This window comes from Apium graveolens, chromosome 8 (assembly GCF_009905375.1).
Source record: "Apium graveolens cultivar Ventura chromosome 8, ASM990537v1, whole genome shotgun sequence".
Taxonomy (NCBI): domain Eukaryota; kingdom Viridiplantae; phylum Streptophyta; class Magnoliopsida; order Apiales; family Apiaceae; genus Apium; species Apium graveolens.
The window spans coordinates 29,663,954-29,676,304 of record NC_133654.1 but is presented as its reverse complement, the minus strand read 5'-3'; the positions used below and the strand labels follow the sequence as shown (position 1 = coordinate 29,676,304).

At 36.2% G+C, this 12,351-nt stretch overlaps 1 protein-coding gene across 1 annotated transcript; it reads right to left on the bottom strand.

Annotated features, from left to right (window-relative positions):
* Positions 1 to 1,312: 1,312 nt before the first annotated feature.
* LOC141679444 (uncharacterized) lies at positions 1,313 to 3,180 on the bottom strand. Its single transcript, XM_074485947.1, has 7 exons — positions 2,893 to 3,180; positions 2,643 to 2,738; positions 2,481 to 2,565; positions 2,310 to 2,364; positions 1,744 to 2,209; positions 1,531 to 1,647; positions 1,313 to 1,411 (listed from the first exon to the last, which is right to left on the bottom strand). Exons 1-7 carry the CDS (start codon positions 3,178 to 3,180, stop codon positions 1,313 to 1,315), a joined length of 1,206 nt encoding a protein of 401 aa, XP_074342048.1.
* Positions 3,181 to 12,351: the final 9,171 nt, after the last annotated feature.

The following is a 12,351-nucleotide window of genomic DNA, read 5'->3' as shown; positions in this document are numbered from 1 at the left end:
TACAGAATTGCAGATCAGTTTAATATCCAAGATAAACAATCAACAAACAATCCAACAGCTGGATTGACAAGTCTAAAAAAAGCAGCTTAAAGAGTGTGCAAGATCAATGGCAAAGATTAACTGACAAAGGAAGATTAAAGTAAACACGGGATGCTAAAGATATGCTAAGCCAAAAATGGAAGATTTGCTTTTCTATAATTAGAAATGACAAGTGACAGTTTAGAAAAGCTAATAGCATATTTATTATCCACTGTGTAAACTAGCAGTTAACTGAGCTATAAAGTTAACACTGGTCCTCTAGTTAGAAGTAACAATTTAGATCAAAATTCTTGTAACACTTTCGAGAAGAAGCTGAGCTCTTTAACTTCGAAGAGCTTAGAAATTTTGTAGCAAAGCATCTTAATTTTTAATACAAAAATTAAGTGAGTTTTGAAGATCTGTGTTCTTTATTTTGTGCAAGTTTAATTTCTGCATGAACACTTTTCTATACAAGATTTAATTTACTTTGTTCAACCGTTATCTTTCAAGAAAAGCCTAAAATCAGAAAAACACATTCACCCCCCCCCCCTCTGTGTGTGATTCATTACCTAACACTTCAGCATCTTCACATTCAACCATCAACCTTAATTTATCATGCTCTTATGCTAGTTTGAGACCATAATACATTTCCCACAACTGTGAAGTGGTTGGTATTTCCAAGCCTATGACACCACCACAACCCCTCACCCAGTCTCCATTACTGTCCCTTATTATGCAGCCAACAGAGCTCTTCATTTGTGATCTGTTAAAAAGTCCCTAAAAATTGAGTTTACAGTAGTTTGGGATATGTTTCTTCCAAGAGGCCATTTTGGTAGTTGTTTGTGTGTTATAATTTGTGTTGTACTATAGAAAACAAGGTAAATAGGTACATGTATTTATAGTACCAGTTGGTTTTAGGTTTTAATGGCTAGTAGGTGGTAATTTAAGAAGTTTACAAGTTATAATGTTTGAATGTAGACCAGGACTATGAGTAGCCAATGCATGCAAGTCATGTTACTAACAAGGAAGACTAATGCATACAAATGTGTCTATGGTGGAAGAAAACTGTAAGCAAAATAATAATAATATATAGACTTGAAACTGCAAAATGTTATTACATTACAGAAGTTACCATCTCAATAACTTTGAGTGAATTACATATTTAATATTTGTTTGCAATTGAAACTGCACCTTACTATGCTAATTTAGTTTCAAAATTTGAAACTGACAAAAAAATACAGTGCCTAAATCAAGGAAATAATTTAACAAAAAATTCTTGTCATAGACCTCAAGATTATAATTTCCATATTGGTAGCTTCTCTTCCTTTCTTGCATTCTTAGAAGCTTCAATTTCTTTTACACTAGTAGTTTGCTTCCCCTTGACAGTAAATTTCTGTGGTTGAATTTCCATAGGTGTGTTTTTAACTCAGGCTGGATATAAGATTTAAAAATCCCACCTTGAGTAGTCCGTGAATTGACATTTGGCACTGGTTGTGTGATGCTAGTAGGTACATCTGTGGGAGGAGTTGCAACCATTGATTGTGGGACTTTTTTTGGTTTGTTAGCCTCTTGTGGGACCCTTTTCTTCTTACTGGATCCTTGAGCACCACAAGGTGGCTTATTCAGTTTCTATCACCATAAAAAACTTAATCAGATAATGCAACATGAAATATTATGTAGTACACAACTTATTAAGTAATTCATACAAATTAATATTACAAGTACATTTGCTGGACATGATCTGGCATTGTGTTTTTCTTCATCACAATGACTGCACCTTCCTTTTGTATTTATCCTTTTAAGCTTGCAAACATTTCCTTTCACAGTCACCGACATATCATTCCTCTTGTTCCTCTTTTTCTTGGGTCTTCCTGGTTGCACTTTAATTTCTGGAGGCAATGGTGTAGGAAATGGGGTCTTCCCCCAATATTGTTCACTATTTATTGGCATTACTGTGTATGTGTATGTGCTCAAGAACATATCCTTATAATAGGTCTTGTGAATGTAGTCAACCATTTCTAGATTTTTCCATTTTATGCATGCACAAGCATGATAGCATGGTAATCCAGTTAGGTCATATTTTCTACATGCACAAGACTTAGAGTCCAAGTCTACCACTATCTCATGCCCACCATCAGTCATTGTGCATAAATATTTACTTGCTCCACTCCACTGAACCATACAGCTCCCACTAAAACCAATTTCCATAATTTACATGTATTTTACTCTTGTAAGTATTGTTGCATAAATTAACTAAAGCAAATATTATAATAGAAGCATGATGGCCTTACTTGCTAACTTTTCTCATTGCATTTGGGCATATTGCAGCATTTTGTCCCTCCTTGTCTGAATTCTTTCCATAACAACTTTATGTATACCTTGCAGTAGGCCAATAATTGGCAGGTCCCTATACTCCCCAATGCTATTATTAAATACCTCACAATGGTTGTTGACAAACATACCTGATAGACATGTTGTCAAAAATGCAGACCTTGACCACTGTGACCTAGGCCTCTCCATTAGCCATGCATAACACTTCTTGGATAACTAAAGTTAAAATTATAAAATTAGCAACTAAGGAAATTGGTACTATGAATTATGAAATGAAATTGCAGTAGCATTACCTTTTTTAGTTCCTCCATATGTTTGTTAAACATATAATCTGTTGTAGCTCTAGAAGCCATCCATAACAGAGTTCTTAGGCCAATCCCTTCATGTATCTTATACATATTTCTGTACAAATGCATGACACAGAATTTATGCTCTGCATTTGGTACAACATTTTACAAGTGCATTGATCAAACCCCGCAAAAACAATAATATGCAGTTAGCTTTTTATGATTATGAACATATCAAGACAAACTAATTTCTTACCTTTTGTCTATCAGAAATGAAAGTCCAAGCTCCACTGTTTTGAATGTCCACATCAGTTGCCAAGAGCTCTAAAAACCAATTCCATGATTCAGTATTTTCTGCCTCAACTATTGCCCATGCAATGGGATACATTTCATCATTGGAATATGTCCCAACAGCAGCTAATAATTGCCCTCCATATGGTCCATTTAGATGACAACCATCAAGCCCTATTATTGGCTTACATCCAGCTTTAAAACCCTTCTTAACAGGGCCTAGACACACATAGATTCTTTTAAACCTCCTCATTTTCAGGTGTAGGTTCTTCTAACACTAGTTCAACAGTGCTATAAGGCATAGCTTTTTTCACTACCTTTATGTAGTCCCATATCAAACCATACTATTTAATATGGTCCCCCTTGATATCAGCAAGTGCCATTCTTTTTGCCCTTCCCACTGTATGGATACTGATCTCACATCTCCAATCATTCACAATTTTTTTCTGAAAAGCAGGCATTGGCCAGGTTGGATTCATTCTTATGTCATTTTCATAATGTTTTGCAATCCAAGATGATGTCATATTCTTCTGCTTAAAGGTCTCATAAGTCCTTTGGTAGTTTTTGATTTGGAAACTAGCAGAGTTGGTCTTAGGGGAGGCATAAATCTTCCACTTGCACTTGGGATCTTCACATATAAATTGAACCCTATGTCCAAAGTTCCTAAGCTGCTCCACTGCCCTCCTATGTTTAATGGACTGATTTCTGACAGCACTTATAAATGTACTAGCACTGCTAAAAACCATTATAACCTCAAATTTGGGATCACTCATGTCATTTGTTTCATTAAAAGCAGGGTACCTAAATTCATCATCATCATCATCTGTACTATTGGCAACCCACATTTCTACATCACAATCATCAAAATCACTCAAGTCAGATAAAACACCTCCTTGTCCCTCATTATCATCCATGAAATTACCACTATCAAGAGTCCACTCAGTCACATTGTGTGTCTTAAGGAATTCCTTCTTTTTTTCCCTAACTTACTTGACAGCAACCACATCTTCATTTGTACTATGTACATTGGAGCTGTCATTGTAATATCTGGGATATATCGTGTAATTATTTTTGCTAATAAATAAATATTATGTATGTTCAGTAATTACTCTGTGAATTATTTGTTAAGTGATATATGTGTTTGAATGTTTAAAAAATAATATAAATTGAGTATTGTAATTTTTATATGTCCAACATAAAATATAGATAATTGTCATATCTTCCTATTTATTTTTATGTTAATTATGATTTTATAGGAAATATATGGATTTTATAAATTCTTTTTCTGAGTAATTATAAACTATTTTATACAATCGGGAACCAACCGACGTCACCTGTTTTTACGTTTTTATAACCCGAAACTCTTCTAAGAACTCCTTCGTAACCTAATTGCAATATTTCGAGCATTTTCCATGTTTCGACTTTTTCGATCTGGCGTACGGTTTGTCCTGCGCGGGTCCCGGCGCAATATTTTCGATACATTATTCATTTCGGTAAATCAATAAAACTCGTATTTTCGATAAACGGGATCTTTTTATTAAACTATTACAATTATCACCTCGTAATACGTGTAACCAGGCGCTGAGACCAAGACCGCAGTACAAATTGTACCGATTTTGATAATTATCCTGAAAACCGGTACCGTTTGGATCTGTTTTTATAAATAAACGTACTATTTTATATCTAGAACGATCCAACGGGATACTAATTTTCTGTAAATATAAATAGCCAGTACAGTATCTATTTCTGGTTCAGATAAGCATAAAATACAGTAAAAATCCTGTAAAATCCAGAGAAACCCCTAAATTAAATTATGTTCTTCAAAATCAAACCCAAATTCGGAGGCGTTACCAGTCTCAGATTTTGACGCTCTTATACTCAAATAAATCAAGAATCACAATCTTTCATCAAAACATACCCAGAAACATCAAGTGATTTTATAATTAGTTGTTTTAATTCGAATTTATTGATATTCAAATTAGGATTTTTTGTTCTAGAAGTTGTTTGTATGATTTTATGCTTACATGTTGAAGATCTTTTCTTCCTGATCATTTTGGTATATTATATGACTGATTTGGAGTTCAATAACATATAGAAATTGTTGTTTAATTATCGAATAGTAAAATTAGGGTTTATAACCGTTTGAATGTTTTCAATTGGATTTGGGAAATTCTGTTCTAGGGGTTAGCAGTCGAATTGGTTGGTATGTTTGTGTTCCTTGTGAAATTTGCAATTGAACCATGTATAGTACATCAACAAACGATTCCTGGAAGTCAAGTAACCGAGCTCGCCGTGTTTTGTTGAGTTCGCCGGAGTTCAGATCGATTTTGACCGGAGTTTGGTCCGAAGCTGTTGTTCGTGATTGATTTGTGTATGTCTGTGTTCCTAAAACGATTTAGAATCGTTTTACATCAAAAGCCCTGATAAACGAAATTGTTTTGAACCCCAATTGAGGTCACCGGAATCCGGGAAGGATCACCGGATTCTGGATTCGTTCGGCGGTTCATCCCGACCCGGCGACCCGGTTTCCTTACCCGTTTTTTTATTAAAAACCCGGTTTTGATCCAAATTAATCCTAAACCAAAGTTATTTTTAGCATTTTTACAAATTAGTACCTGAAAGTTTCCAGAAATTTCAAGAATTTGATTTCTGTTTAAAATCTTTTAAAAATTGGATTTCTTTTCTAAAATCATTTTAAAAATTGTTTTTAATTTCCAAAAATTCCGAAAATGATTATTTTAATTCTAAAATTAATTTTTAATTTCAAAGATAAATCCAAATTATTTATTTAATTAATTTTAATTAATAATTAATTAACTGATTGGTTAATTAATTTAAACATTAATTGATTAATTAGTTTAGTTATTTATTAATTGATTTTAATTAATTATTTAATTTGATTTAATCATTTAAAATTGATTTAAAATTCTGAAAAATAATTTCGAGCTTTAAAATATTATTTTAAAATATATTCAAGGCTCGATAATTATTATTAAATGATTTTAAGTTCGAATTGAGCATTCGAACACTATTATTTAATTATAAAATGATTCGGAGACCCGTTTTAATTCCGAAAAATGTTTTAAAAATCATATTAAATACCCGAAAGCCTGTTTATGACACGAGACTCCTTTATAAATGATATATCATTGATTGTTTGATGTGTTAAGTGTTATATGTGACTTGTTGATTGACTGTCGGTCTATATGTTCGGTGTTTACTTGTTTATAGCGTAACTTTCAATCCGTTAGTCGGATTTGGGTAAAACGAAGGGTAGATAGAAGTGTATTGCGAATAGAATCATATGAGTTGAGTATTTATAGATGCTTATGATATGTGAGCAGAAGAGGCAAGGCATACAAAAGGGAAGCAGATAGTCGAGGAGTAGACGGTTGTGATTGAAAGTTAGTAAAGTATAGCAAGCTAGTACCAGGCAAGTGTTCTAAACTTTCTCGAGATATATTGTAGTTGATTGATAGTCATGTTTTATATTATAAGTGCTTTGAAGCACTGAACCCTAAACCTTGATTCCAGTTATTGATCTTTGAGCCGTAAATCTTATTTATTTTCTGAACCATTGATTGTTGAATACCCGAGTACAAACCACAGATATACGATACTACTCCACAAATACATACAAACTAAATACCAACCACTGAATCAAATGACTTACATATTCAAACCATTGTACCCTATGCTTTGAAGAAAAACCAAATCCTTGTAACCTCGAAACGTTGATTCCTTTGTTACCCAATTCTTTCATTACCTAACAACCATTCTTTGAAATTTCCATATTGTTCCTTTGTGAAGATTGAAACCATCTCGTTATTGAACATCCAATGTTTCTTATGATTCTGTTTATTGCTTTACATTAATTATTCTATTATTATGTTAGAATTGTATTGTTTTATAAAATTGTGGACCAGATTCGTGGTCAGACCAGATTGGTGGTCAAGTTAGGCCAATGTGGCCTTGGATCCAGTAGTTAGAGCAGAGCTGTGTGCCTTGCTCGGGTTAGTGCGTGACTGATCAGCACCCTAACCTTGGTTTTTAAAATGAAAATATAATATCCAATTCTAAATCATTAATCATTGTTCACTTAACACTTTAACCCTTTTCACTTGATGATCATTATTCTCAGTCTTGTCATTGTGACTTGCTGAGCTAGTTAGCTCATTTGTGCGATGTTGTTTATGTTCTTTTCCAGTGAAGAAGGAACCAGTTGGTAGCGAGGATCCCCAATCCAGTGCGAGAGCTAGGGGTCCAGGTTGATCGAGTTAAGCTAGCTGATGGCTTTTAAGATAGTTTAAGTTTGTAAATGTTTGTATTAATGTTTAATATTCAGTCTGATTTTGAATAGTTTGGATTTGGACGTTTGTAATTCGAGATTATTATATTGCGATATGATTTCAGATAGCAGCGATGGCCGACTCTTTTATCCCCGTATCAGCTGATCACTCAGAGCCCTCAGTTGGAGGACCATCTTCAGATCCATGTCCTGTTGTTCCACCAGTGTTGGCTATTTTACCTCCACCTGTGTTACAGCCCGTACCACTGCAGGCTATTCCACCCCCAGGCATGAGGCCACCTATCAGAGGACCTCCACCAGCTGATTCAGATTCCACTGGGCATTCAGTTGCGGGTCCCCCATTCCAGTCTACATTGCATCCTGTTCCTTATTACCGGTATGAGGCTCTTTTATTGGAGCGTGATTCCTTGTTGGCACAGATCTGAGAGCTGCAGCATATCATCAGGACTACAGATGTTGATCATGGTGTGAGGGAGCTTCGAGAGGAGATCCATGTGACACGCAGGATTCTTGAGGCTAGGCTACATAGAGCTACATTACCTGGTTGAGGCCCTGATGCACTTATGGGATGGGCTAGTGAGGTGATGGAGGACTTTGAGAGGCTAGGAGGACCAGAGTTTCCTTGGAGTTAGAGCCAGAGGCACAGAAATGGATATGTTGAGCAGTGTTGTTGTGGTTGTTTAGTATGTACAGTAGTGTGTAGTATGTATCAGTAGACTTTTGGGTTGTATTTATAGACTAGATCTGCTGACTAGTGAGTAGGTTTGTTGTACCTTTTGTTTTTACTTCCGAAGCGTCTTTACGCTTGTACTACCTAAAATTTTTGATCTATATATAGCAGTACCTTTTCCTTTCCAGCATTGTCATTTACAATACTGCACCTGTTTTGCTTTATTTATCTATTGCACCAGTTATACCCCTGTGATACCATATACCCTATTCCCTTAACTGTTTATATTATGTAAAGAAACATGCAATTTACTTAGTTCAATTGTTACAACTGTTTTCAAAAAAGAGATATTTCTGTTTTACAAAACTTTTCTTTTATGCGAAGGATTTGATTTAAAAGCTAAATAAGTTGTTTGATTCTTTACATAAAATGCCTCCCAGAAGAAATACCCGCACCAATAACTAGAATGAAGAAACCAATAACAACAATAACAACCAAGATGATACCAACCAGAATACAAACCCAGGACCCATAGACCCAGCAATAGCCCAAATTCTCCAAATCTTGGCCCAACAGACAGTTTACTTGACTCAACAACAACAAAGACAGACCAATCCCCAGGTAACTTTCAAAACTTTTCAGGTGGTAAACCCACCGGAATTCAAGGGTTCCTTAGATCCGATTGAAGCGAATGTTTGGTTAAAGGAAATAGAGAAGTTGTTTGCTTTAGTTAAAGTAAAGGAAGAACAGAAGGTGGAGTTTGCAAGTTATTATTTGAAGAATGAGGCCACCTATTGGTGAGAGACTGTGAAGACATTGGAAAGTACAGATGTTATTACTTGGGGGGGGTTTGAGGAATTGTTTTTAGAAAAATATTTTCCCCAGTTTGTTTAGGATCAGATGGAGTTGAAGTTTTTAGAGTTAAAGCAAGGAAATATGACGGTAGCTGATTATGAAAGAAAGTTTGAACAATTGTCAAGGTATGTGCCATCATATGTAGATACTGACAGGAAGAAGGCCAAGAGATTCCAACAAGGTCTGAAGCCATGGATTAGAGGGAAGGTAGCCATATTTGAATTGGATACCTATGCAGGAGTTGTACAGAAGGCCATGATTGCAGAAACTGAGAGTGAGATGTCACCAAAAGAAAAGGAAAGTAAGAAGAGCAAGTTTGAAGGGAATGAAGGTCAGTCACAACCAGGGAAGTTTCCAAATTTTAAGAAGGGCAAGTTTCATCCAGGGAGAAATTTTAATTTCAAAAGCAAAATGCAGGCGACGGAGGTCAAAGCAATCGTCCAGTCAATGTGAATCAGCCGAATCAGTTGAGGTTAACATTTCCAGATTGTCAGGTATGTGGGAAGAAACATGGAGGAGTCTGTAATAAGTTGAATGTGGTTTATTTCAAGTGTAATCAGAAAGGGCACTATTCGAGGGAGTGCCGCAATCAGCTAGCGAGAGAACCAGTAAATAAGGATCAGCCTATCCGGAATCCAGCGGTTAAGGTTCCAGCTATTGGATTTACATGCTTTAAATATGGGAAGCCAAGACATATAGCCAGGGATTGCAAGACACCAGTCCCAGTCAGTAACGCATTGAGAATTATGGGATCTACCCCAGCAGTGAATGAGACTCCAAGGGCTAGAGTTTTTGATATGTCTGCGAAGGACGTTATCCAGGATACTGATGTCATGGCAGGTACGCTTAATGTGAATTCCTTATGTACCAAAGTGTTAATAGATTCGGGAGCAACTCGATCGTTTATTTCACAAGATTTTGTTAATAAGTTAAATTGTCCAGTTGAGTATTTAAATGAAATAATGAATGTGGAATTAGTAAATCAAGAGCGTGTATCTGTTAATCAAGTTTGTGGGAATTATGAGATTGAGATTTCTGGTAGTAAGTTTTGTGTAGATTTGATACCATTTAAGCTAGGAGAGTTTGACGTTATCCTAGGAATGGATTGGTTATCTAAGCACGATGCCCAGATAGATTGTCGAAATAAGAAGGTAATGGTGAAAACGCCAGACGAGAGGATAGTAACGTTTAAGGGCCAGAAGCAAGTAAAGAAGTTTTTAACAATGATTCAAGCCAAAAGGTTACTACGACAAGGATGCGAGCATTTTGTGGCATATGTGATTGACAGAAGTCAGGAGCCAGCAAAACTTGAAGATATTCCAGTAGTTAATGAATTTCCAGACGTGTTTCTCGATGAGTTACCAGGACTTCCTCCAGACAAAGAAATTGAGTTTGCGATCGACTTAACACCCGGAACGGAACCGGTATCCAAGGCCCCGTACAGAATGGCGCCCGTTGAGATGAAGGAACTAGCAAAGCAATTACAAGAGTTGTTAGAGAAAGGAGTAATCAGACCCAGTGTATCCCCGTGGGGTGCACCAGTACTATTTGTCAAGAAAAAGGATGGAAGCATGAGACTGTGCATCAATTATCGGGAGCTCAACAAGCTTACAATCAAGAACAAGTATCCGTTACCCAGAATTGATGATTTGTTTGACCAATTGAAAGGAGCCAAGTACTTCTTCAAGATCGATTTGAGATCGGGATATCATCAACTAAAAATTAAGCCAGAGGATATACCAAAGACAGCTTTCAGAACAAGGTATGGACATTATGAATTTTTAGTGATGTCTTTTCGATTAATCAATGCCCCGGCAGCATTCATGGACCTGATGAACAGAATTTTCAAGGAATACCTGGACAAGTTTGTTATTGTGTTTATAGATGATATTTTGATTTATTCAAAGATAGAAGAGGATCATGCAAAACATTTGAGGACAACTTTGGAGATTTTGAGGAAGAAAAAGTTATATGCTAAATTTTCAAAGTGTGAGTTTTGGTTATAAGAAGTTCAGTTCTTAGGACACATAGTCAGTAATGAAGGGATCAAAGTGGACCCAGCGAAGATTGAAGCAATTACAAATTGGGAAAGACCGAGAACACCAACAGAGGTAAGAAGTTTCTTGGGATTAGGGGGATATTATCGCCGATTTGTTTAAAATTTCTCAAGGATTGCAACACCATTGACGAAGTTTACACGGAAGAATGAAAAGTTTATATGGAACGATAAATGTGAAGAAAGTTTTCAGGAATTGAAGCGAAGATTAATCACGGAACCTGTTTTGTCGCTTCTAGATGACCAAGGGATATCATACTCATGACTTGGAGCTAGCAGCCATAGTATTCGCTTTGAAGATTTGGAGACATTATCTATATGGAGAAAAACTCAAGATTTATACGGATCACAAAAGCTTGAAGTACATATTCACACAGAAGGAGCTTAATATGAGACAGAGGAGGTGGTTAGAGTTAATCAAGGATTACGAATGCACGATTAACTATCATCCCGGTAAAGCAAACGTTGTAAAGGACACGTTAAGTCGGCAAGAAAAGTTGAATGTGTTATCAGTACCCGAAGAGATATACAAGGAATTTCAGAAACTGGAATTGGAGATTAGAGTTTGCAAGCCTGATGAAGTAAAAGTGTATAGTATGACTTTCCAGCCGGAGTTATTAAAGAAGATAAGGAAGTGTCAAGAAGAGGTAATGGATCAGGACATTAACCGTTTGGTAGGTGAGGAATTGTGTACACAAAAGGACGATCAAGGTATTCTCAGGTTTTCTTCTAGAACTTGGATTCCACCAGTGATGGAGTTGAAGAATGAAATTTTACAGGAGGCTCATAATTCAAGGTATTCAATCCATCCAGGAAGTACCAAGATGTACAGAGATTTAAAGGAAAATTATTGGTGGCCAGATATGAAGAGGGAGATTGCGAAATGGGTTAACAGATGTTATACATGTCAGAGAGTTAAAGCAGAGCATCAGAGACCAAGTGGATTGTTGCAGCCATTGGAGATTCCATAGTGGAAGTGGGAACATATTACCATGGATTTCATAGTCGGATTACCAAGGACGAAAGCCAATCATGATGCCATTTGGGTTATAGTGGATAGACTTACCAAGTCAGCTCATTTTCTGCCTATAAATGAAAGATTTTCACCAGACAAATTAGTCCATATGTACCTGAAAGAAATCGTAGTTCGTCATGGAGTTCCTATGTCTATCGTATCCGATCGAGATCCGAGATTTAATTCGAGATTTTTGAAAAAAATTCAAGAACGTTTGGGAACGAGACTGAATATGAGTACGGCTTACCATCCACAGACGGACGGCCAGAGCGAAAGAACAATCCAGACAATCGAAGACATGTTATGTGTTTGTGCTATTGATTTCAAAGGAAGTTGGGACGAGCATTTAACCTTGGTAGAATTTGCTTACAAAAACAATTATCATGCCAGTATTGGGATGCCACCCTATGAAGCTCTTTATGGATGCAAATGTCGATCTCCTGTATATTGGGATGAAGTAGGAGAACGCAAAATACTTGGACCTGAATTAGTGCAACAAATGAAGGAAGTTGTTGAAGT